Source organism: Mauremys reevesii, linkage group 1, assembly GCF_016161935.1.
Source record: "Mauremys reevesii isolate NIE-2019 linkage group 1, ASM1616193v1, whole genome shotgun sequence".
Taxonomy (NCBI): Eukaryota; Metazoa; Chordata; order Testudines; family Geoemydidae; genus Mauremys; species Mauremys reevesii.
Genome location: NC_052623.1, coordinates 60,186,076 through 60,210,768, shown reverse-complemented (window position 1 = coordinate 60,210,768; position 24,693 = coordinate 60,186,076). Strand labels below are relative to the sequence as shown.

Genomic DNA, 24,693 nt, shown 5'->3' with positions numbered 1-24,693 from the left:
TCTATCTTTCTGTGGTTAATAAATCTGATTTATATTTTATCTCAAACTGTGTTTTGGTTGAAGTGCTCAGGAAATCTCAGCTCAGTTTACAAAGGCTAGTGTGTGTCCTCTCCACATCAAGGAAGGGGCAAACTGGGTAATGAACTTACACTGGCCAGGGCAAGACAGTACGGTTCTGGGGTGCAAGGCTGGGGGGAACTGGCTGGAGCCTCCCTGTTGATGGTTCATGAGTGGCTGGGAGATCATTCATGTAACTCAGTTGGGTGTGTCCCTGCCTGTGGATGTCTGTGTAAGTGCAGTGCCTGTCAGACACAGCATCACAGTGTGAGAGGGACACCCCAGATTGGTGGGACAGAGGGCTCAGCGGTCCCACATTCCAGGTTGCATCCCTGGAGCCCCACTGCAGTTCGTAACTCTGAAATGTTCAGAGCTGAACAAAACGTTATGGTTGTTCTTTCAAAAGTTTACAACTGAACATTGACTTAATACAGCTTTGAAACTTTACTGTGCAGAAGAAAAATGCTGCTTTTAGCCATCTTAATTTAAATGAAATAAACACAGAAACAGTTTCCTTACCTTGTCAAATCTTTTTTTTTTAGTAGTTTACATTTAACACAGTACTGTAATGTATCTGGCTTATTTTTGGGGGTGGGGGTGGGAGGGTCTCTGCTGCTGCCTGATTGCGAACTTCCAGTTCCAAATGAGGTGTGTGGTTGATCAGTCAGTTCATAACTCTGGTGTTTGTGACTCTGAGGTTCTGCTGTACATTTTCAAAGTGGTATTTATCCGGGTTTAGTGCCTTTCTGCTGCATAGCTGCTCTTAGAGTCTCTAGGGGGCAGTAGAGAGCAATCGGCGGTAACTTTCCGTTGGACTGTCTGAAATTCAGAGAAGTACCTGGTGCAGTACACTGAGCAGTAACGGAGGGGTACATCACACTTTTACCAGGTACTGATACTTTTTAAAAGCCCTGAAATGGTTAACGTCACTGGAGGCTACCCTTTGAAGTATGTAGCCTCCATTGACCATACACTATTGGATTTGTCCCATATGGGAAAGTGTACTTTATCTAAAGCTGCAAAGGTCAGCGGGCCTCTCAGCACTTTTAGTCACTTCCATTTGTTTTAACATCACCTTATATTTATTATTGGTTTGTTTTAAAAACTTACCTCAATAATTTGTATAATATCTCGAGGTCCAATGATTTCAGGATCAAACTGGATGTGAGCTTTGCTGGTAGCAAGCGCTACCGAGGCATAGAAGATGCCATTAGTTCTGGTTAGTTTGGATTCAATATTATGAACACAGGAAGCACAAGTCATTCCCGTAATCTGAAGAACAGAATGTAAATGCAGTTAGTGATCTCTACAGTTGACAGCAATCTCACTCACCACTGCCCCTTGGTTTGGGGCTTTTCAAAGTTATGCAAAAAGTTTGCACTGCTTGTGAAACTGATTTTAAAAAGTTTTCACTGGATTCATGAGGAGTGCAGTGTTTTCCTGCCAAGAAAGGCTTCTCTGTGCACTTGGGTAGCTGTTTATTTCTCTTTACCTAGCAGAAACATTTTTGCCCCTTTTGAATAATTTTTTTCTTGGGTAGTTACGAAAAGCAGCAGCAGCATCCTCCAGCAGCACAGCTGTTCAAAACCACAACCCATTAAAATAAATTCATTTGCAAAGACACATTCCTGTCAAACTTGTACACATACCCCCAAACCCGTACGTTCCTATCATGATACTCACAATAAGCTCTGCATTGCCATCTGTAGCAGTATGGTCTTCTATGACTGTAGCATTGAAGCCCAAGTTTTGGATCAGCTGTACTATTTCAAGAGGCTGAATGTTCTCTGGCTTGTATTTTATCTCCGCTTTTCCTGCCATCAGTGCTACTAGCACTGAAACGATACCTGCAATGGGAGCAATCGGGTTATATTAGATACTGTACCTCCTTTGAGAACACATAATTCAGTTGATAATCAAGGGGCACACCAGTAATATAATACTTGGACGTTTAATGGCTTTAATCACTCTCCGCACTCTAGTGTTATGCCACGAGCGTATTGACAAAATAGGACAAAAGCTTCCCTTTCTCAAGATACAGATTCTTCCCTTTAATTTATTCATGCAATTCCTATTAGCATTTGAAGAATATGAGGATCGGATTTGAAGCTCTTTGGGGCAGGCGCTATGTCTTACTATGGGTCTATCCACCAGCTATCCCTACTATCCAGTATATCCCCCAAATGGTATAGTCACTGACGGATTGAATATAGTAGTGTGGCTAGTATCAACATGAGTACATAATTAAGTAAATAAGAATATTAATTACATCTACCCTTAAGAACACATTTTAACATATATAACAATAGAGCTTTAGGAGACAGAGCTCTGGACTGGGGCTCAGGAGACCTGGGTTCAATTCATGGCTCTGCCACTGCCCTGCTGGGTGACCTTGGGCAAGTCACTTCCCGCCTAGTGCCTCAGTTTCCCCATCTGTAAAGTGGGGATGATACTGACCTGTGTAAAGTGCTTTGAGATCTACTGATGTAAATTGCTATGCAAGAGCTAGGTATTAATTATTATTGACAGAATGCAGTATCCTTCTGTAGCGATGCGGGACTCACCCCTGCGGCGCCTTCTGCTGGTCATCTTGGGAATTAGCTCTCCAGCCATTGGAGTGCCCTCTGCAGGCCGGTGTCCCGCTACCACTTGGCCTCCGTGTCCCTCCCGGACCCAGTGCCCCGTTATCTGGGGTGCTGCCCCTTGGCAGTAACCCCTTTTTCTCAGGGTCTCCCACCCCAGGGAGCCCCCACCCGCTATTCCCACCTTGCCTCACTCTGGGCTACTGCTAGTCCTCATCTAGCCCCCGCTCCCTGGGGCAGACTGCAGTGTAAAAGCCACTCATCACTGGCAAGGAGGGTTTGGACCTGCTGACTTCGCCTACCCCAGGCTGCCCTCTGCAACCCCCAGTACCCATTGGCCTTCTGCTAGGCTGCAGCCTGGGGCTTTCCAGGGTGCAGCTCCTCTGCCTTTCCCCAGCCCTGCTCCACTCAGGTGTCTTGCTTGGGTCCCTGCAGCTAGACCCTTCTCCCTCTACAAGCAGAGGGAGACTGACTGGGCTTCTGGCTCACAGCCTCTTACAGGGGCCAGCTGGGCCTGATTGGAGCATGGCCACAGCTGAGCCTACTTTCCCCAATCAGCCCAGGCTTCTTGCCCCAACCACAGCCCTCTCCTGGACTGTTTCAAGCCCCACAGGGCAGGAGCGGGTAACCACCCCGCTACACCTTCACGTCCAGAAGATCCCGAAGTACTTTACAGACCCTCTCTAGGAATGTTAGACATCTCACCATCTTCTTTTTGCAGATTTCTTTCAATGTTTGACACACATGATGCACAGGTCATGCCTGTGATCTGCATAAAGCACTTTTCTGTTGTCGCTACACTGGGTGGCTTTGGACTACCGAGGTAAGAATTCTTTGGCTGGACATCAGACATGTAGCCTTGATGAGAAGACTCAGAAACATTTTCTGTTCTCTGGGAAGCTGACTCCCAAGCATTAGGCTGAATCGCAGCGTCCCTGAAAAGAGGTTGATCCATATATTTCCGAGTGGTGGTATCTTGAATAAACACACCATAAACAGAATTAACATGGGTTAACAGACTATGAAAAAATGTTTCAAAGAAGGAAACTGGAAACATATTTAACAACAGAAACATCCAAGGATTTTCAAATGACGGTGATTAACTACCCTGTGATCTTAGCTTCCTTAGTCACAAGTAACTTGTTACTTTTGGGCAGATTACCAACACTGAACATAAGAACATAAGAAAGGCCGTACCGGGTCAGACCAAAGGTCCATCTAGCCCAGTATCTGTCTACCGACAGTGGCCAATGCCAGGTGCCCCTGAGGGGAGAAAACTAAACAGGCAATGATCAAGTCATCTCTCTCTCATCCCATCATCCATCCTCCTCCAACACAGGCTAGGGGGACACATTCTTACCCATCATCTGGCTATAGCCATTTTATTACTTAGCACCATGATTTATCCCTCCAGTTTTTAAACATTGTTATAGTCTCTAGCCTTCACCTCCTCCTCTAGGGAAGGAGTTCCTTGAGTTGACTGTGCGCGTGAAAAAGAAAACTTTTTTTTTTTTTTTACTTTACCTGCTTGCTTTTTTTTTTTCTGTAGTTTCCCCCTTCTTGTATTAAAACACTGCATGACCATTTTGCTTTATTTAGTGGCAATCCATCTTCAATCAGCGAATGATCCCCTTCTATCTTTCTGTTTGTTAATATTAATATCTACCCTAAGGGTGACTTCATGGTAGCTAAAGCATTAGAGAATGCAGGCCAGTTACATGTTCATATTGTCCTCATCTCCCTTCCTTCAGGACTCCAGCTCAGCACCTGATCTCTAACCAGGATTAGAATACGAGTGCATTTCTCAGCAGGTAATCCAAATGCTGCTCCATAAATTGAGCAGCGAGCACTGGTGTACACTGGTGTACTTGATCCTGAGAGTTACTGAGCACTCACAAGTCACACTTTTTGTCAAGGACATTGTCAATACTTAGCATCCGTCAGGATCAGGCCCAGTGGGATCAATTCCTCCCATTGTCGGGCACTGAGTAGGCCACCTCTGTAGAATACCCAGATGGAGAATCCCCAACCCCAGCCAGATCCATAGACGAGTTCTCTACACTAAGCCAGGGAGCTGCTGAAGAAGCTGCCCCATTTATCTGGGTCTGGGAGGCCTCTGCACCCATACTAAGATCTACCCACAGACAATCTTAGATGCTTGAACTATTGATGTCACCTTCTAACTGGCTATTTTTTGCCACTGTCTCACATTCAGCTCTAAGTGGGAGAACATGGTGGAAGTGAGGTGGAAAGAGAGGGGGCCCCTATTCTGGGGTTGCAATGGGGAAAAAATAGTTCAGGCCCTGTGGGCTGACGGAAGCAAGAGGGTGGAGGCTTGCAGGCTGCCCAATGGGTGTTGGGGAGGAGGGCACAGATATGTTGGGCTGTGGGGGGTGAGCTGAGATTGGGAAAAGGAACTGATGGATGGAGTGTAGACAGAGTGCTGAATGACTTTACTGCTTATTTCCCTGCTTTTTACAGTTTGTGTTGATGTGGATTTTCATCCTACCTGCCTTAAATCAAAGGTAACAAAAAAGTCTAGGTGGAAATGAATAATAAGTCTGCTATAAGCTTAAGCTCTCCCCTCCCCGCACCTGGTCAGTTTGTTAAAATATCCATAAAAATCCAGACCAACTTTCTTATCCTCATGCTCTGTTCATGTTACCTTTAAAAGTCTGGGTTATTTTGTGGGTGTAGGTATCTGTTCCACAATTTTTAACTTTTTCTATTTTGCTAAATGAGTCACAAGTTAATAATGCAAAATATTTATAGCTAAAAGCATTTAAAATACAAACAAAATGGTCTTAAAATTTACTATCTACTGCCCCTCAAATACTAAAGCACAGTTTTCCCTAATACTCCATTCCTCCTTTTATTTTATTTATTAAATCAAAGTTTAATCAGTTGTTTAATCTACATTCCATACATTAAATTCTGAAAGAACAGGATGACCTTAACAAAAAGGGCACAGTTGGTGGAAAAAGTAGTAAAAAGTGTTATCAATTCTTTTTACATAAAATAGTTTAAACTAGCCTGCATTTTGTCTCATAGTTGGGTGTATTAACTGATTTTAAACCATTATACTTCTTTTAATTTAGGCTCTGTGTATTTTGTATAGAATAATGCAGAAAAAACAGTATAATGCATGTGTAAGAGCCTTATCTACACAGCAAAAATAAATTGAATATATTCTTAAGGTAGTTTATCTATAAAATAGTATACAATTTGCTTTGAATGTATGCGTAATTGTTTTCAGAAAGAGAAAAGAGGGTGGATGTTGGTGCTGTGTCTGTGAGAAAAGAGTGTTCTTATCTCTGGTACAGAGTATAATTAACTCTTTTACATAAAATAGTTTAAACCAATTATGTATTTTGTCTAAATGAGGTGTATTCACCAATTTTACATCATTAGATTTCTTTTAAGGTAGGTTGGGTGTATTTTGTATAAAATAATGCTGAAAAAAACCAAGTATGAATGTGTGTGAAAGTGGGTGACATATAAAATAATATAAAATTAGTTTGAATTATACTTACAGTGATTAGAAGATAGGCATACGTTGAAGCCAACTTGTAGGCTAACGGTTTTGAACAGTAGGGCAGGGGTGTGGGAGGTGAATGGTGCTATGTCTCTGTGTGTTCTATTCATTCATTCATGCCCGTCACCCCCCCGTATGGGGGCCAACAAACACACAAGATCTCTCCTCTCTTCTGGGCCATGTTCTGCTATTTTTTTTTTGTTAAATTTATCTGTCCTTCAAAAACTTTACAAAATTTAAGAGACTTCTAATACAAGTTAAGCCATTATGTAGAAAGAGGAAATTTTATTTCTGGTCCAGAATTCAACAGATATAAGCCTAACTGCTACATTTACATAGTTCTTATAAATCTACAGGAATACTCCTTTTGTTTGGTATTTTAGCTCTAATTTATACTTTAAAATGCTGCAATAAATAAAGTGCTGTGTTCATAGTGACTTGGGAAAATATGGAGTAATTAAATATTTATGGATAAATCCATAAACTGGATTCAGAATGGTAAAATGCATCACAATTTTCTATGATGTGTGGGTCCCCAAGAGGCCCCTTGGTTAAATAATCCCTTCTGATTGGTTCAGCCAAGGAGGTGTAGTTTTGTCTCAAGCTTCCAGAACAGGGATTTCTGTTATTTGGGCAGTACCAATCTGCAGCATGAAATGCTTCCCTCTTCTCTCTGCTTCCTTTCTTGGTGGTTTAAAATTATTTTAGTATGTCATGAGCTCTATAGCTATAGTTTCTCTCTCTCTCTCTCTAATACTTTGGTATATTTGTGCATTTGCTAAACAAAGCCGAATAAGCAATGTACTAATTGCATATAAAATATTTTCCTCTAAAAATGTGTGTGTATATAAACACTTCTCCTTTCCATGTCAGTAAGCCCGTGCACAATTATTTAATGCCTTTATTTAGAAAAGTATTAACTCCATAAAAAGTTACTCTCTAAAAGCGCATATTAAAAATGTTTTCTTCTGCCATTCAGACTTTGCACACCTGTTCACTAGACTTTATGCAGAATTGCACTAAATGTGTAAAAGGCACATTTTCCGCTGAAAAATGAAGAAAGGGTGTGAAAGCTATATTTATTCATTTAGTTCTAATACATCCAATAAAGATAAACTCAATTTTTAAAATAACCCCCCACCCCCACGGCTGACAGGGCCAAAAATCGATGTGTCCAAAAATATGGCCTAGGAATGGGACAAAGCAAAAAGGGGTGTGGAAACCTGTCAAAATTATATGCTGAGTAAAGCAATAGCTTTTTACTGCTATTATTCTTGCTTTTGAAATTCACCAAGTAAATGAGATTATGCACTATAGCAACATCTTAACCATTAAACTCATGTGCTCAACACAGTGCACTTGTTTTATACATTTATACATTATACTTCTCCCATTGAACACAGGTGCTGGAACTAGGGGTGCGGGGGGATGCTGCACCCCCTGGCTTGAAGTGGATTCCATTATATACACGGTTTACAGTTTGATTTAATGGCTCTCAGCACCCCCACTATAATAACTGTTCCAGCGCCCCTGACACTGAAATCAATAGGAGTTTTGACACTGACTCACCGGAAGCAGGATTAGGCCCTTGGCATAACCATTCTACAGGTGAGGTACAGAAGATCTACTAAGGATACATCTGCACTGCAGCTGAGAGTGTGATCTGCAGTTTATACAGACATATATGCGCTGACTTTACTCTAGCTGGCTGGCGCAGCCCATGTCTTCACTTCTATTTTTAGCAAGCTAGCTAGAGTACAGCAAGCGCAAGTACATCTACACCAGCTACTAATCATACCTCCAGCTGCAGCGTGGACGTGCCTTGAGATACCAGGCAGCAGTTCCAGTGAGGGAAATAGTTGCTTTTAACTGCGAGGTATTTTATTAAAGTGTTTGTTCTCTGTGTATATTATTTATACTCACACCAGCTTGGTGGGTGGAGGGGAGAAGAGTGGAAACCTGTTTCAGTGGAGTGCAGCTCATATGTTTTCTCAGGTTCTCTGCTATTTAAAAGCCACTATATTACTGGTTAGACTTTTGACTGCATATCGTAACTTAAAACAACGCTTTTGCCCAATAACGCACTCACTTGAACGTGGAAATAAATAATTTTTCAGGGTGAAATTGTATGGCCTGTATTATACAGGGCAGGCCAGATCATAATGGTCACTTCTAGCCTTAAAAACAAAACAAACAAAACACACACACACACACGAACTATCAATTTTAAAAGTAATTTTTTCACTTTCTTCTAGCTTACTTATAGAAAACATACAAGTACCTGTGAGAATGGAAGCATCAAATCCCATGTCTTCTATAGCACCTCTTAGCTCTTCTGAATTAGTTACAGCTGAATTGTAGTGTATGGTTCCAGTCCTTTCAGCTAACGAAACGGATATATGCTGTACTCCTTTCCTTTGGGACATTGTGCCTTCTATGGACTGCACACAAGATCCACAGGTCATTCCATCAATACTAAGTACAGACGTGCTTGTCAGCTGATCCCCAGAGGACGTGCTATGAAACTGAGGTGATGAAAATGCTGCCTTTGATAAAAGTTCTCTGTTATTTGCTTCCACTCCATTAGGGAGGGAGACTTTAAAGTTACCAGGTGGAAGGGTCTCAATGGCTTGTTGCAAAGATACTGGGGTAATTACGTTTGAGTTAAATTGCACAACAGCATTTTTATGTTCCAATGACACTTTAATACTTTGTACGCCTGGAAGACCTGATATATTTCCTTCGATGTTTTTGACGCAAGACTTGCAGTGCATCCCTTCTACTCCCAGTTTCATAGTAGTTGTACTATTCATTTTGCCCACCACTGGCTCCACGCTGTTATTGTTCAAGCTGGCTGGAGTTTTCTTTGTGCTTGTAGTCTGCAAGCGTTCTAGATCAATCATACCAAGCTTTAACGGGGCTAGCTTGCTCTTAATCGTGCTTTCATACCCCATGTTATCGATGTGGTTTTTGAGGTCTTCAGGTTGAATGATGTAAGGCTGGTAAGCAATGACTGCTTCTTGGTTACTGAGGGAGACTTTGATTCTCAGCACGCCATGTAGTTTTCCAATCTTTCCTTCAATGGTGTTGACACAAGACTGGCATGTCATACCTTCTACTCGCAGCTTCATTAGTGCTTCTCCCAAGGACGTCGATCTTACAGATGATGCTGTAGTTCTTGCTTCTGCAATGCTGGCATCAAAGCCCATGTCTTCAATTTCCTGGCAAACCTCTTGGGGGCCTATTTCTGACTGTATATATTTTATTACAGCATTGCTCTGCTCAAGGGAGACCTTGATGCTCACAATGCCCTTCACCTTGGAAATTCTGCCCTCTATCGACTGCACACAAGACTGGCAAGTCATACCCAAAATATTGACTGTGACGGTGCTCGTTTGAGGAAGCAGAGAGGGCATATTTTCAGCGCTCCTCTCGTAGCCGATGTTGTCAAAAGCAAAATTCTGCTTCATGGTTGGTTCCCGTACACAACTAGCAGGGGAGCTAGACTTAGACAAAGCCTGAAGTGCAAGAAAAATAAACAAAAAAAAAAATAGATGTAACTTCTCAGTTCCAAAACAGCAACATTCTACACAGGTGGAAGTGCTGCTAAGTTAACTGATGCCAGGAAAATGCACAGGCCACAGAATCTCACCCACCCACTCCTGTAATAAACCCGTAACCTATGTCTGAGCTACTGAAGTCCTCAAATTGTGGTTTAAAGACTTCAAGGTGCAGAGAATCCTCCAGCAAGTGACCCATGCCCCACACTGCAGAGGAAGGCAAAAAAAACCCAGTGCCTCTTCCAATCTGCTCTGGAGGAAAATTCCTTCCCGACCCCAAATATGGGGATCAGCTAAACCCTGAGCATGTGGGCAAGACTCACCAGCCAGCACCCAGGAAAGAATTTTCTGTAGTAACTCAGGTCCTACCCCATCTAGCATCCCATTGGGCATATTTACTGCTAATAGTCAAAGATCAATTTATAGCCAAAATTAGGCTATCCCATCATACCATCCCCTCCATAAACTTATCAAGCTTAGTCTTGAAGCCAGATATGTCTTTTGCCCCCACTGCTCCCCTTGGAAGGCTGTTCCAGAACTTCACTCCTCTGATGGTTAGAAACCTTCATCTAATTTCAAATCTAAACTTCCTGACAGTTTATATCCATTTGTTCTTGTGTCCACATTGATACTGAGCTTAAATAATTCCTCTCCCTCCCTGGTATTTATCCCTCTGATATATTTATAGAGAACAATCATATCTCCCCTCAGCCTTCTTTTGGTTAGGCTAAACAAGCCAAGCTCTTTGAGTCTCCTTTCGTAAGACAGGTTTTCCATTCCTCGGATCATCCTAGTAGCCCTTCTCTGTACCTGTTCCAATTTGAATTCATCCTTCTTACATGGGAGATGAAAACTGCACACAGTATTCCAGATGAGGTCTCACCAGTGCCTTGTATAACGGTACTAACACCTCCTTATCTCTACTGGAAATACCTTGCCTCATGCATCCCAAGACCACATTAGCTTTTTTCATGTCCATATCACATTGGCTGCTCATAGTCAACCTGTGATCAACCAATACTCCGAGGTCCTTCTCCTCCTCTGTTACTTCCAACTGATGAGTCCCAAGCTTATAACAAAAATTCTTGTTATTAATCCCTAAATGTATGACCTTGCACTTTTCACTATTAAATTTCATCCTATTACTATTACTCCAGTTTACAAGGTCATCCAGATCTTCTTGTATGATATCCCGGTCCTTCAACTTTGTGTCATCCGCAAACTTTCTTAGCACACTCCCACTTTTTGTGCCAAAGTCAGTAATAAAAAGATTAAATAAGATTGGTCCTTAATATCCTTGCTTAATTCACATTAGAATTAAGCCAGTTATTTACATAAGTGGGTGCCTTGTTCATCTGAAGCAGAACTTCAAATCCATTCATGTAATTTTGCCTCGTGGGCAGATAACTTGGGAATCCAGATGCCTGGGTCAGGCCCAAAATGGTAAAAGTTTAACACAAAGAATTCATTTTCCCAACCCCCATTGTCATTCTCCGCAACAAAAATCCTGTTTTATTTCAGACTTCCATTCTATCCTTTCCAGGGGCAACTGGAAGTGATTGGAGGTTCAGAGGCATGTATGTGGTTTCCAATCCCATTTCAAAAAAGTAATTCAAAATAGAAGCAAAATTTAAATGACTGTGTTTCCCGCCCCCCAGCTGTTAGCTAAAAATATAGGCATGTGACATGACAGAAGGAAAAGAATCCCTTCAGAAAGTTAAATAAGTCTCTCTTATGTACAGTACTGTCCTTAAGATATAGGATCAAACACGCCCATATTTTCGTTTTGACGAGTCTTGTTGAAAGGTTACAAAAATATGTAACATTTGCTTAAGGGCTCAAGGATTTTATTCTCTTTATAAAGATGTGATCGAATAAAAAATAAAGCGAGGCAGATGGGCATTAAGGATGATTCCCAATCACCCATCTGACAAGAAAGTCTTAGTTACAGAGGTATAAAGCCCACTTTGTATATTTAAATATTCTTAGGAGAAAATCATGTTCCGGTTACTTACATACTACAGAGTGTGTATGTTCTACATCCTTTGAGCAAGAGATGTGCAACAGACAAAGGGCTGGGGGACAATCTTCCAGAGCTTTGCTCCAGTTTATAAGAGTCATATGAAAAAGCAGGCTGGGTGTGAACAATTTGTAACAACTGTGACTAGGTTACCAGCCATCCTGGTTTTCCTGGGATTATCCCTCCCCTCCCCTCTTTTTTTGTTTTGTTTTTGTTTGTTTTAGGGTAGCTGTGCCAGGAAATCTGTAAGTCTTCCTGGGACATTAAAATTCCTGGGTTTTGCCAGTCACATCCCTGCAGCCTCCCCAGCGCCTAGTGGGGCTCAACTCGTAAAGCGGCAAGGGCCATGTTACTACAAAGAAAACAGCTGAGGGCCGAACCCCCCCGGCCCCGCTGAACCCCCCCCCAGCACCACCCAGCCCCCCCCAAAACAATCCCCCTGTCCCCCAAGCACCGCCCACCCCGCGGAAACAAACCCTTCTTCCCCAGTGCCGCCCCGCCAAAACAACGGTATTGAACCTTGGTAATATGTTATAGCGGGCCCCTAAGGTAGTATAATTACAGTAAAAGAAAAATGTCTTTTTGCTAGAAGCAGAGTAAGATCTTCCCCCCACTTTGTAATCAATTGCCCTGTTGAATGAACGAGGTGTGACTGAGGAAGGCGTGGAAGGCAGCAACTCCAGACAGCTGCAACTCTTGGAGAGGGGATGGGAGCCAGACCAGATCAGTAGAACAGGTCAGCCACTGACTCCTCGCTCGCCTCCTCAGCTCCCCACCCCCCGCTCGCCTCCTCAGCCCTCCTCCCCCGCTGCTGGCTCACCTGCCCCCCCTGCTCGCCTCCTCAGCCCCCCGCGGCTCACCTGCCCCCTCCGCCACTGCTCGCCCGCTCGCCTCCTCAGCCCTCCTCCCTTGCCGCCAGCTCACCTGCCCCCCCGCCAGTGCCTGCCCGCTCGCCTTCTCAGACCCCCACTACCCCGGCTCACCTGCCCCCTCCTCCCCCCGGCTCGCATACTCAACCCCCGTCACTGCCCGCCCACTCGCCTCCTCAGCCTCCCACCCCCTTGGCCAGTGATGAGCTGCCAAAATCTTAACAACCAGTTCCCTCTTCACCCCACAAGGGGGTCGTGGCCCGCCCCACCCCCACGACTCCTGCCCCATCCAACCCCCTGTGTTCCTTGATGACCCCTGCCCCATCCGCCTCCCTTCCCTGTCCCCTGACTGCCCCCCACCACCCCATCCAACCTCTCCTCTCATTCCTGATGGCCCCCCTGCCCCACCCAACCACCCCTTTTCCCTGTCCCCTGCCCGCCCCTGGAACCCCTGCCCCTGACTGCCCCCTGCGACCCCATCCACCCTCCCCCTCCTTTCTGACAGCTCCCCCGGGACCCTTGCCCCCATTCAACCCCTGTTCTCCGCCCTCTGACCACCCTGACTCCTGCCCAGCCCACTGCCGGTCTGGGGTCCTGGCCGCAGGCCCCGCTCAGCCCGCTGCCGGCTTAGGTGAACAGAACCCCAGGCTGGCAGCAGACTGAGCGGGCTGGCAGTGTAAGATCAACATTTTAATTTAACTTTAAATGAAGCATAGAGTTAACAGAGACTTTTAGCCTGGGATGAGGAGCAACAACCTGACCCTACGCTGCTATATTCAGGACATGAAGAGAGCAGGATCATCACAGCATCCTTCAGAACTAAAATGAAGAGGATTAAGATGAATGTGTTGTTCAGTGCTACGCTCAAACAATGACAAGAGGAGGACAAAGACTAACTTACTTTTTACAAGAGAAAAGAAAAATAGAGACTCTCTCAGACAAAGACATTTACCATCCTTATAGTTCAGAAGATCCTTGCAGGACGCGTTAGAGTAAAGGCCAGATTGAAGCTGAAGCTGAAGAAGACTCTGAAGAATTTTCAGTACTACAGGATCAGTCTGAGGAAGAGGAAGACAGTGTACTCAACAGATGGCAGAAAGTAAACACCAGCAGAAAGAGTGGATCACAGCAGAGTCCTTGACAAAGATAGAGACAGAAAGAAGAAAGAAGGCAGTCAGTCACAGCAGGCAGAGAGCAGCAAGCAAAAAAAGCAAAAAAAAAAGCTGCTGCTGCCCAGAGAGTGAGAAAGAGGAATAAGGAGAAGGAAGGAGAAGAGAGATTGGGGGGGGGAGGCAGAGCAGAAGCAGGCAGTTTGAGGAACTCCTGAACAGACCAGCACCACCAAATCACCAGACACTCAGCAACTGTGCCAACTATAGAGGAATCACAGTCCTCTTAGAGAGAATGAAGGATGCCGTTGATCCACAGCTGGAACTCCTCGTTGTACATCAACTTTGTTGACTATGAGAAAGCATTTTCAACTCCAACGTGAAATCAGTCTTACTGTATGGGCTGAAAACCTGAGGACAACCAAAAAAACCCCCAGGAAGATCCAGACCTTCATTAAGCTGCCTCAGAAGAGATCCATCCAGATCCCACAGACACCCCATCAGTAACATCACCTCTTCAGCCAACCAACATCACCAGACAGGCACTGCAGTGGAACCCCAAGGGCATGAATGAAAATGAATGAATGAAGCTTCTTAAAAATTTTGAAAATCTTGTTTATTTTACAATACAACACTAGTTTAGTTATATAATATATAGACTTATAGAGAGAGGCCTTCTAAAAACCTTCTAAAAACATTAAAATGTATTACCGGCATGCAAAACCTTAAATTAAAGTGAATATTAAATTAAAGAATCTATAAATGAAGAGTCGGCACACCACTTCTGAAAGGTTGCCGACCCCTGATCTAGCTTCAACTTCCGGCCATCGGATCTAGTTATATCTTTGTCTGCTGGATTGAAGGGCCCATTATCAAATATTTGTTCTTCATGTAGGTACTTACAGATCATGGGCAGCGGGTGAACCCCAGGAGGCTATCCCCTAGCCCGGACCACCCCTTCTGCCAAGGGCCCCACCCCTCCTGCTGAAGCCCAGAGTCCCCCCCTCCTCCCGGCACGGCAGCCAGCCCCCCACCCCTCCCACATACTCCCAGGATGTCCAAGTGCTCCCAGTCCCGGAGAGCCGGGCGGGTTAGGGGCGGGCAAGAGGGAGGCACCCCCGCCCCAGCCCTGGGCGAGCAGCATAGCCCTCCCCAGCCCTGAAGAGCTGGAAGGGCACACAGTCCTGTCCCCCCCACCCCCACGCAGGTTGCATGGCCTCCCTCCCCCAGCCCCAGAGCACAGGCTGACCCCCATTAACCTCCCAGCCCCAGTTTACAAGGTCATCCAGATCTTCTTGTATGATATCCCGGTCCTGTGCTGTGGGGGGCTCTTCCCCAGGGCCCTAGGCTGAGCAGCTGGAGGGTGGTGGCTGCTGGCCAGAAGCCCAGCTCTGAAGGCAGAGCTGCTGCCAGCAGCAGCGCATAAGTAAGGGTAGCATGGTATGGTATGCCACCCAGCTCTGAAGTCAGCACAGAAGTAAGTGTGGCAATACCATGGCCCCCTAAAATAACCTTGTGACCCCCCCCTGCAACTACCTTTTGGGTCAGGACCCCCAATTTGAGAAATGCTAATCTACCCGCATGAAATCTGTATAGTATAGGGTAAAAGCACACAGGACCAAGTTTTTAATGGCTGTGAATTTGGTAGGGCCCTAAACAGGGACATCCATCTTGTCTGAGTTTATTTGTCACCCAGCCTAGCTGCTGGGATTTTCAGATTGTTGCACAATTTGCACAGGCAAATTACACTCTCTCCCCACCTCCCACCCCCAATAATAGGAGGTGCTACCAGCTCAATCTGTAATAAAACAGCAGCCACTTTACAATTAAAAATGTCATTTTAATGAGTAAAACTTTTTTTTTTTTTGGTTTGTCAGCCATGAGTGTCGATCTAGGCATTTCTTTCCTCCCTTCACTCTCAACCTAGTGTAGTAACACAAAACAAAGGAAGACCATTAAGAAGTAATAATAGCTGCTATTATTACTCACTGTTATTAGTAGCTGCTAATAGCCATACATAGCTGTTACAGTCCTTGGCCCTTTTAAAAGCACAACCAGGAGCTCGGTATTATTCCACAGAATTCATCCTTCAGGAGAAGATGAATTTTAAAAGGCAATACCTCTATATGATCCTTTATAGCTTCAAAGCACTTTACTAACTAAATTCTGTTACATCTCTGTGAAGGCGGTACTGTCACCCCCATTTTACCAATAGGAAAGAAGGCAAAGAAAGGTTTAAGTAATTGTAGCAAGTCTTACTAGATTGATATACCATATACCGCACATTTAATGCCTCTAAGGGCTCAGTTTAAGTTTAATTAAAAATGGGTTACTTTAAGCAGATTCATTTAAAACTTTTACATTGGCGCAGGGGGGAAAGCCTCTGTGGTACATGTACTGTATTTCTGATTTGGAATGAAAAAACCCTGATTGCATGCAGTTTTCATGTTTCTGATATAATTAGTAGTACAGTATACCCAACATAGTAAATACCTGAACCAAGTATATAAAAAGACCAGTTGGCAGAAGTAACCTAATCTTATGTCATGTTTGTTTCTCATATTATAGATGTTTTCCATAAAACAACTAGAGATAGTAAATGCTTTCAGATTTACTTGGTCTGTCCCCGATTGTCATTTCATTCTACTTTGATGGTAATTGTTTAAGTCACTCTAAAACTAAGCTATAAACATACATGGGTTTAAAAGATAAGTCATTAAAAATATCCTGTCAGTTAACACACCAGACTATGAGTCAAGTTACACTGTTATAGTTTAGGTGCACTTTAGTATTATGCTGTATCATCTGTAATTTTAGTAAGAATTACAACTACATTTTACAAGTTCATTTTTCAAAATGAAATAGCACTTCCTCCTAATAAGATTTACTGTACAAAACTATGATATAGTTACAGACAAGCCTGAGTGAGAAAGCAGTTGTGACAATTGTGCTACCACGAACTTTTGCCGGTTTCACTGGTATAGTTTATAGGTAAGTAACTTATCTATAATTACGATCATTTTCACTGTTCAGGCAATTTCTCTCATTCCACAGGATAACCAAACCACAAACTGATGCCTAACTTCTGAAATAAACGCAGCTTAAAAAGAAGGAAGGCTAACACATTATATGTATATGTTGTAATTACTAGGGATTCCCACTTCATATTATTCTAGGTAGAGCTGGCAATGACGCCTACTCGTTAAAGCTGCCTAATTTTAAAACTTTGCATTTATAGATGATCTTCAGAGAATTTCAAAATGCTTTGCACTTGTACAGCAGTTTTTTTATGCAAGAAAATCCAAGGATCTTACAGACATTACTTATACATCACCACTCCCGGGATCATAACGAACTTTGAATATAAAGGGGTAATGTATCAATTAACAATCTATATCCAGTATACTTTGTTTTAAGCTCAAATACATTTAGTTGCAAACTTACATGCATACTGTTGACTTCTGATGCTCCCACAGGGTAACTCTGTGAAACTTTCTCTTCTTTCTGAGAGCAGTCCCCTGCTTTTCCAGGGGATCCTGACTTGGAAGGTTCACTGACAATGAGTAGTGCAGGCACAGCATTAGATGATTGCCGCTTATGAAAAGTCACCAGGGTTACATTTTTGTTGTTTAAAGTAGCCAGGGTGGACTGGTCCCTTTTCAAATCACTGTCTGATTTCCTCTCCATTATCTTTCCAGGCTTCAAATATTGTAATGCCAAATGGGAATTTTTAAGAGATGTTATTCCATTAAATTAGCAGAAAAACTTCTCCCAGCGATATCCAGAAAAAAAGTTCTGTTCCTCTGCATCAATGTTCTCCTCTTTATGTGTTCATGGTGAACTCCTAATTCTAATCTGCCCCCTTTATATGCAAGTACCATGCTGCACTCGACTGTATACTCTTGCACCCGATTTAAACACTCCCCACCAATTGACATCTCTTTGCACTCACCAAACTGCATGCAGCACTACTAATCTTTGCACACGGCACTTCTGCTTGCTCAGCCAAGGCTGCCTTTCACAAGCTCCTCAAACATGACCTGTGTGCAGCAACCCAGTGCATAATTAACTCACACAGCCAAGCAGTAGCTCCTCTGTGGCCGTGTGCATAATCACATCTCCTGGACACACAGCCTATTGGCAGGACCACATAATCCACTTCCTTTTATTATGAAATGAACGGCAATTTCTTGAATGAAATACTGTCCCCTCTATATTTCAGACATGCCTCAGATTACATTGACAGATAGTTATTTCCCAGCCTGTCAGACTTGCATTTATATGAAAAGTTATTCAACTACTGCAAACATACAGTCACAGGTGCTGGAACTAGGGGTGCTGTTGCACCTCCAGGCTTGAGGTGGTTTTCATCTTATAACAGGGTTTACAGTTTGGTTCAATGGCTACCAGTACTCACACTGTACAAATTGTTCCAGCAACCCTGCATAAAGCTCTGATGTGAGCTGCACTAACTAAAAATCTTTTCTTGTCTACTAAAAAGACAAGGTTGGTGAGGTAATCTCTTTTATTGACCCAAATTATTTTGGGGGGAGAGACAAGCTTTTGAGCTTACAGAGAGCTCTTCTTCGGGTCTGGGTAATACTCAGCCTGTCACAGCTAAATACAAGGTGGAACAAGTAATTTAGAAATGTGTGTTAATTCTATGCAAAGGATCATTCAAGGTAAAGCAGCCAGTTAACATCTCTCCAGTCACAGGGGGAAAGGCAGAAAAAAATATTTGCACTGTAAATCCCACTCCGCCCCAGGCCCCATCCCCACCCGCCCTCTTCCCTCAAGCCCCCACCCCGCCCTGCCTCTTCCCACCCCCCACTCCATCCAGGCTCCACCCCCACCTCACCCTTCTTCTTCTCTCCCTTCGGGGGAGGGGGGTATTTAATGGGTTATAGTGTGTTGTAATAAGCCATAAATGCAGTCTTTCTAGTCAGCCCATGATTTTTAGTGTCTTGCAAAGTTATGAATTTAAGCTCCCAGGCATAGGCGCCAGGACTGGAGCACCCACGGAAAAAAATCAGTGGGTGCTTAGCACCCATTGGCAGCCAGCTTCCTCCCCCACCCAGTGCCTCTCGTCCACTGGCAGCCCTGCCAATCAACTCCTCCCCCTCCATCCCAGCGCCTCTGGCTCGCCGCAATCAGCTGTTCTATGGCATACAAGAGGTGCTGGGGGGGAGGAGGAGAAGGAGCGGGGATGGGGCATGCTTGGGGGAGGGGTTGGAACTGGGTGGGAAGAGGCGAGGTGGGGTTGGAATGGGGGCTTGGAAGAAGGGTGAGGTGGGGGTGGAGCCTGGATGGAGTGGGGGGTGGGAAGAGGCAGGGCGGGGTGGGGGCTTGAGGGAAGAGGGCGGGTGGGGATGGGGCCTGGGGCGGAGCGGGATTTACAGTGCAAATATGTGTAATACAAATAATAATATAAAGTGAGCACTGTACACTTTGTATTCTGTGTCGTAATAGAAATCAATATATTTCAAAATGTAGAAAAAAATCCAAAAATATTTACTATATTTCAATTAGTATTCTATTGTTTAGCAGTGCAACTAATTGCAATTAATTTTATCATCACAATTAATTTTTGAGTTAATTGCATGAGTTAACTGCGGTTAATTGACAGCCCTAATTATTTGTAATACTTATTATAAATAAAAGTAACCTAATATAATACATAATATTTACAATTAATAGTTTAATATATTATGTATTATATTAGGTTACTTTTATATGTAATATTTTGTACTTTTTATTATTACTTATACGTAATATACATTTATACTTGTATATGTAACATATCTTTTACATATAAGTCAAAGTGACATGTTTTACCTTATCGCAACAAAAAATGATTTAATGATCCTGAATTGAAATTTTTCAGAGATTTTGTTTTGCATGAAATTTCAGCTTTTTTTTTTTGGATTAAAAATTTTTCAGAATTTGAAATGTTGGTATTTCCTGCAGGACAGAAATTCTGGTTTCTGACAAGTTCCAGTTAAGATAAATTTGGACTCTCAGACTATGGCCAGGTCTACACTACAGACTTGTATCAGTATAACTACATCACTAAGGGGTGTGAAAAATCCATCCCCCTGAGCAACGTAGTTATAATAACCTACCCACGCCCACCAAGTAGACAGCACTATGTCAGCAGGAGAGCGTCTCCTTTTGACAAAGCTATCGCCTCTAGTGGAGGTGAATTAACTACGCTGACGAGAGAAGCTCCCCAACCAGCGTAGGAACACCTTCACTTAAGCTACAGCAGTGCAGCTGCACTGATATAGCATTTTAAGTGTAGATCTGCCCTAAGTTTGGTAAAGTGTCTTCATCTTCCCTGACTGAGGGAGGGGGATATTGAATATTAATTTGGATATGGACTGAAGTAGCCATATTTATTATAGGGTTTTGTGCTTGCACAAAAAAGGTTGTTTTAGTATTTGCAAGGTATGGATCTGCATTTTAAAAGGGCCTTTTGGATGCAAATAGTTCTCTTGATGGGAGAGACACATTCAGGTGATCAGTGATAGTAGATTGAAGTTAAGGATCTTAGGCTTCACTGAGCTAGTCTTTGGTGCAAAGATTTAAAGGGATGCATTGCTCCAGGACTGTTTTTGCACATTTATGGGTTTGATTAGAAATAATAAGGGTCTATTTCGGTTTGGTGGTATATAATTTGATACTTTCTGCAGAAATGCAGGATTTCAATAGCAGAGTATTATGAGGATAAGGAACACATGCCAGAAAATTAAAAGGACACCGCAGAGTTTGCTTTATTAAGGCGTCAGGAATTGCTAAACATTATTATTTATTTAGATTGTGGTAGCATCCATAATGTGCTAAGTGCTTTCTAAACCCAAATGAAGACACCCATTGCTTGCAGATTATGTTCCCAAGATGAAGTCGCCTGTATTTTTTAAAATATGGTTGCTGCCCATTTCTAATCTCTCTAGGTTCTTCTCAAAAGGAAAGCATCTTAAAATTTTCAAAACAATTGCACTGCAACATGAGAAGCCTGGGTTCAAGGACAAACCTAGGGGGTTAGATTTCCTTAAGCTGACAGACAAAAGGAACAGGCTCAGATGCATGCATGTCAGGTGGAACAGAAGAGGGAAGTCGAGAAATTTTACTACTCAAAGTACACCTAATCTACCATTTCACAAAGTCAGAATGGCCTTGATTGCCAAGTGAGCCATTTGCCCATTCTTCTGATTTAGATACATCACTGAGAACAAATGCAGTATTGCCATCCCTAAGTGTTCAAAAATCACAAGGCAGCCCCCAAAATCATGATGTTGGGTTAAAACGCAAAAGATCTGAATATACATTATAAGGTTCTTTTAATTTTCCTTTGCATTTTTGAGCTCTGAGGTCCACTCTGGTGTTTTCAAGATTTTCTTTGCTGCTACAAGGGCTTTAAAATCATACTGAGCTGAGATCTCACATATTCACATGACTTCAAGAGATGGAGCTTTAAGAAAAAAACCCACAAAATATCATGAAACACAGTAAAATCATGAGACTTGACAACTTTGCAGTTGGTTTTCAAAATATTGCTTGGACTGGGAGAAAACAAAACAAAACAAAAATTTACTCTGCAGAAAAACAGCCACTGAATTTGAGGGAAATGGCTCACTCATACAATTCTTATGATTTCTGTAAATCAAAGGCCTGGAGTCATTACATTTACACATTTTCTACTCAAATAATTCTATGGTATTAACACATCTTTGCATATCATGGCATTTTTCTTTCATATTAATCCACACAAGGCTAGACACTTTTTCCACTGAAGACAGTCAGTTCTGATACTGACTTCAGTGGAAGTTGAATCAGATTCGGGCCATTTAACTACATTTTGTACTTTTCCAAATCAAATGACATAATTTTTAAATGAAAAAAAAAGAAAAGAAACGAAGGAAAAAAAAGCCATATCTATTTATTATGAACAGGGCACCAACTAGGTATTTTACACTTAACTGACTTTCTTCACTCTTAAAGTGAGGGATTGGATTCCCACCCAGATTTCAGAACCCCAGCTTTGACCTATGAGATCAGAAGAGCCTAAACCAACTTTTTTTGACTTCATTACAGCACTGCAGGAAAAGCATGATAGAAGTTCTTAGATATACCAGTGTCATCATAAATTGAAAGGTAAACACATTCCTCTAATAGATTAATATAAGAAATTATATTGCTTGTGATCATTTCATCTATGTAAAAGCCTGGGATCATCGTAATACAAGTTATACAAACCACTTGATTTCATAAAATCTAGACACTTGGAGCCAAATTCATACCTGATTAAGCAACAACCTCAACAGAAGTTGGTGACTTTGTCCCAGTTCAAACCAGGTCTGAATTTTGGCTTCAGTTCTTTGTAAAACATGAGAGTTGGAGTCTCTTCCTGTCCCCAAACGAAAAACTAAGGACTCTGTCTTATAAACTTTTAACAACAAAAGTAAGACCAGCAACCTTATTTCCCAAACTAAGAGTATGCCCAGTTCTGATCTGACACAAGTTTTACAACAGAATAAGATCACTGAGTTCAGTAGAACTGCAAGAAAGATCAGTATCTGTACTTCTATACACCCAGTGCTCCCCAATACATTAAAAAAGAATGTTTTGGATCCAGCATGCTGCAAGCTCAGTGTATCTGTCATGGAAAAATTACTGTTAATTAAAACATCTCTGATTTTTAATCCTGTAGCTACTGGGCCTAACATTTATGGCTGTATATTATCTGGACTTGGTACTTTGGCATTCTTAAAGCAGACAATCTATTGATAATTGTTTCTGTTATTTACACACTAACACTGCAGGAACTCTGTGGATTTGGACCTGGAACCCACAAGATTTATAACATTATTATAGGGAAAAGATACCATTTTTGGTCAAAATGTAAATACAAAAAGAACAATTGCCTTCTGTATAAGTTCTATATTTCTCATGCAATCAAAAAATATAAACAGTCAATATGTTCAACAACCAACTCTGATGTGCCACATTTATAAATAACAAAATAATATAATAAATGGAAAAGGGGAAGTTGATAGAATATAAACCAGAAGTTAGGAATTGTAGAAAACTGATAAAGGAAGCCAAGGGACAGTAGGCAAAAGTCTGTCTCTGAAGAGGTAAAGACAATAAGAAGGAGTCTTTACATATATTAAGAACAAAAAGAATCCTGACAATGATATTGATGAATTACTAGACAGAAATGGTAGAATTATCAAAAACAATGCAAAAAACCCAGAAGTGTTCAATAAATACTTCTGTTCTGTATCTGGGGAAAAAACAACTGATATAATTTCATCATATGGTGATAATACTGTTTCCATTCCAATAGTATCTCTAGAGGATGTTAAGAAGAAGCTACTAAAGTTAGGGTATGGCTACACTGGCGATTTGCAGCGCTGGAAAGCCTCCACCAGCGCTGCAATTAGTAAGTGGCCACACCTGCAAGGCACTTCCAGCGCTGCAACTCCCTGGCTGCAGCGCTGGCCGAACACCCATCTCGGCATGGGGAATAAGGATTCCAGCGCTGGTGCTGCAGCGCTGGTCATCAAGTGTGGCCACACACCAGCGCTGTGATTGGCCTCCAGGGAATAAGGATGTATCCCAGAATGCCTGTTCAGCCACTCTGCTCATCAGGTCAGACTCTACTTCCCTGGCCTCAGGTGACCCGCCCTTTAAATGCCCCGGGAATTTTAAAAATCCCCTTCCTGTTTGCTCAGCCAGGTGTGGAGTGCAATCAGTTAATCTTTACAGGTGACCATGCCTCCACGTGCCAAACGAGCCCCAGCATGGAGCAATGGCGAGCTGATAGACCTCATCAGTGTTTGGGGTGAGGAATCTGTGCAGGCACAGCTGCGCTCTAGCCGTAAGAATTATGATACCTTTGCCCAGGTATCGAGAGCCATGATGGAAAGGGGCCATGAGCGTGACGCGGTGCAGTGCAGGGTAAAAATAAAGGAGCTGCGGAGTGCCTATTGCAAAGCACGCGAGGGAAACCGCAGATCCGGCGCTGCCCCCACGACCTGCCAGTTTTACAAGGAGCTGGATGCGATTTATGGGGGTGACCCCTCTGTAAATCCAAGGACCACAATGGACAGTTCAGAGCCGGTAGAGGAGGGGGAGGCAGACAGTGAGGCTACTGTGGTGGGGGAAGCCAGCCCGGAGGAGGCATGCAGTCAGGAGCTCTTCTCAAGCCAGGAGGAAGCTAGCCAGTCGCAGCCCCTGGAACTTGCTGCAGAAGAATCACAGGAGCAGGTCCCAGGTAAGCAGCTTTTTATTGCAATGCAAAGGTTTTGGGAGAGGAGGGGGATGGTATGGCTGCATGCCTGCATGCCTAGACATGGAATATCCCATTGATGTGGTCTATCACGTCGCAGTAATCTGCCTCTGTAATCTCTTCAAAAGTTTCTGCAAGAGCATAGGCAATTCGCGTGACCAAGTTTAAAGGGAGAGCCATTGTGGTCCCTGTCCCATTCAGGCTAACGCGTCCGCGCCACTGTTCCAGGAGGGGTGGGGGAACCATGCTTGCACAGAGGCACGCTGCATACGGACCCGGGCGGAATCCGCATTGTTGTAGGAGACCCTCCCTTGCTTCTTTGGTAACCCGCAGAAGGGAGATATCTTCCAGTATTAACTCCTGTGGGAAATGGAGGGAGTGTTTCAGTGCTGCTTTCCCCAAGTGCTGCTTGCTGCCTGCCTTTAACAAAGCCCCAAAACAGGCACTGTTCCCATGAAGCAAAAAGCACCCTGCCCAGGCAAACCGTGGCAGGAACCCCAGGGGTAATTCCTGAGGGACATGGCAGTGCTGCTTTCCCCAACTGCATAGCGCGGCAGGCAGTAACCCCAGGGTTAACAAAGCCCCGAAACAGGCAGCCTAGCCATGAAGCAAGAAGCACCCTGCTCGAGCACACCGCGGAAGGCAACCCCACGGTTAATTCCTGAGG

The 24,693-nt window shown here is 43.2% G+C and overlaps 1 protein-coding gene across 3 annotated transcripts in view; it reads right to left on the bottom strand.

Moving 5' to 3' along the window:
- The window catches only part of ATP7B (ATPase copper transporting beta), an 84,806-nt gene that overhangs the window by 32,732 nt on the left and 27,381 nt on the right, over positions 1–24,693 (bottom strand). For 2 of the 3 annotated variants that reach the window (XM_039540523.1, XM_039540533.1), the window contains exons 3-6: positions 8,456–9,692; positions 3,345–3,614; positions 1,741–1,904; positions 1,168–1,329 (exon numbers count right to left, since the gene is read on the bottom strand). In XM_039540523.1, the coding sequence (XP_039396457.1) occupies positions 1,168–1,329; positions 1,741–1,904; positions 3,345–3,614; positions 8,456–9,644 (1,785 nt within the window). In that variant the 5' untranslated portion in view covers positions 9,645–9,692. Of the gene's footprint in view, positions 1–1,167; positions 1,330–1,740; positions 1,905–3,344; positions 3,615–8,455; positions 9,693–17,176; positions 17,656–24,693 lie in introns of those variants that run through there. The other variant, XM_039540513.1, reaches the window with a different exon arrangement.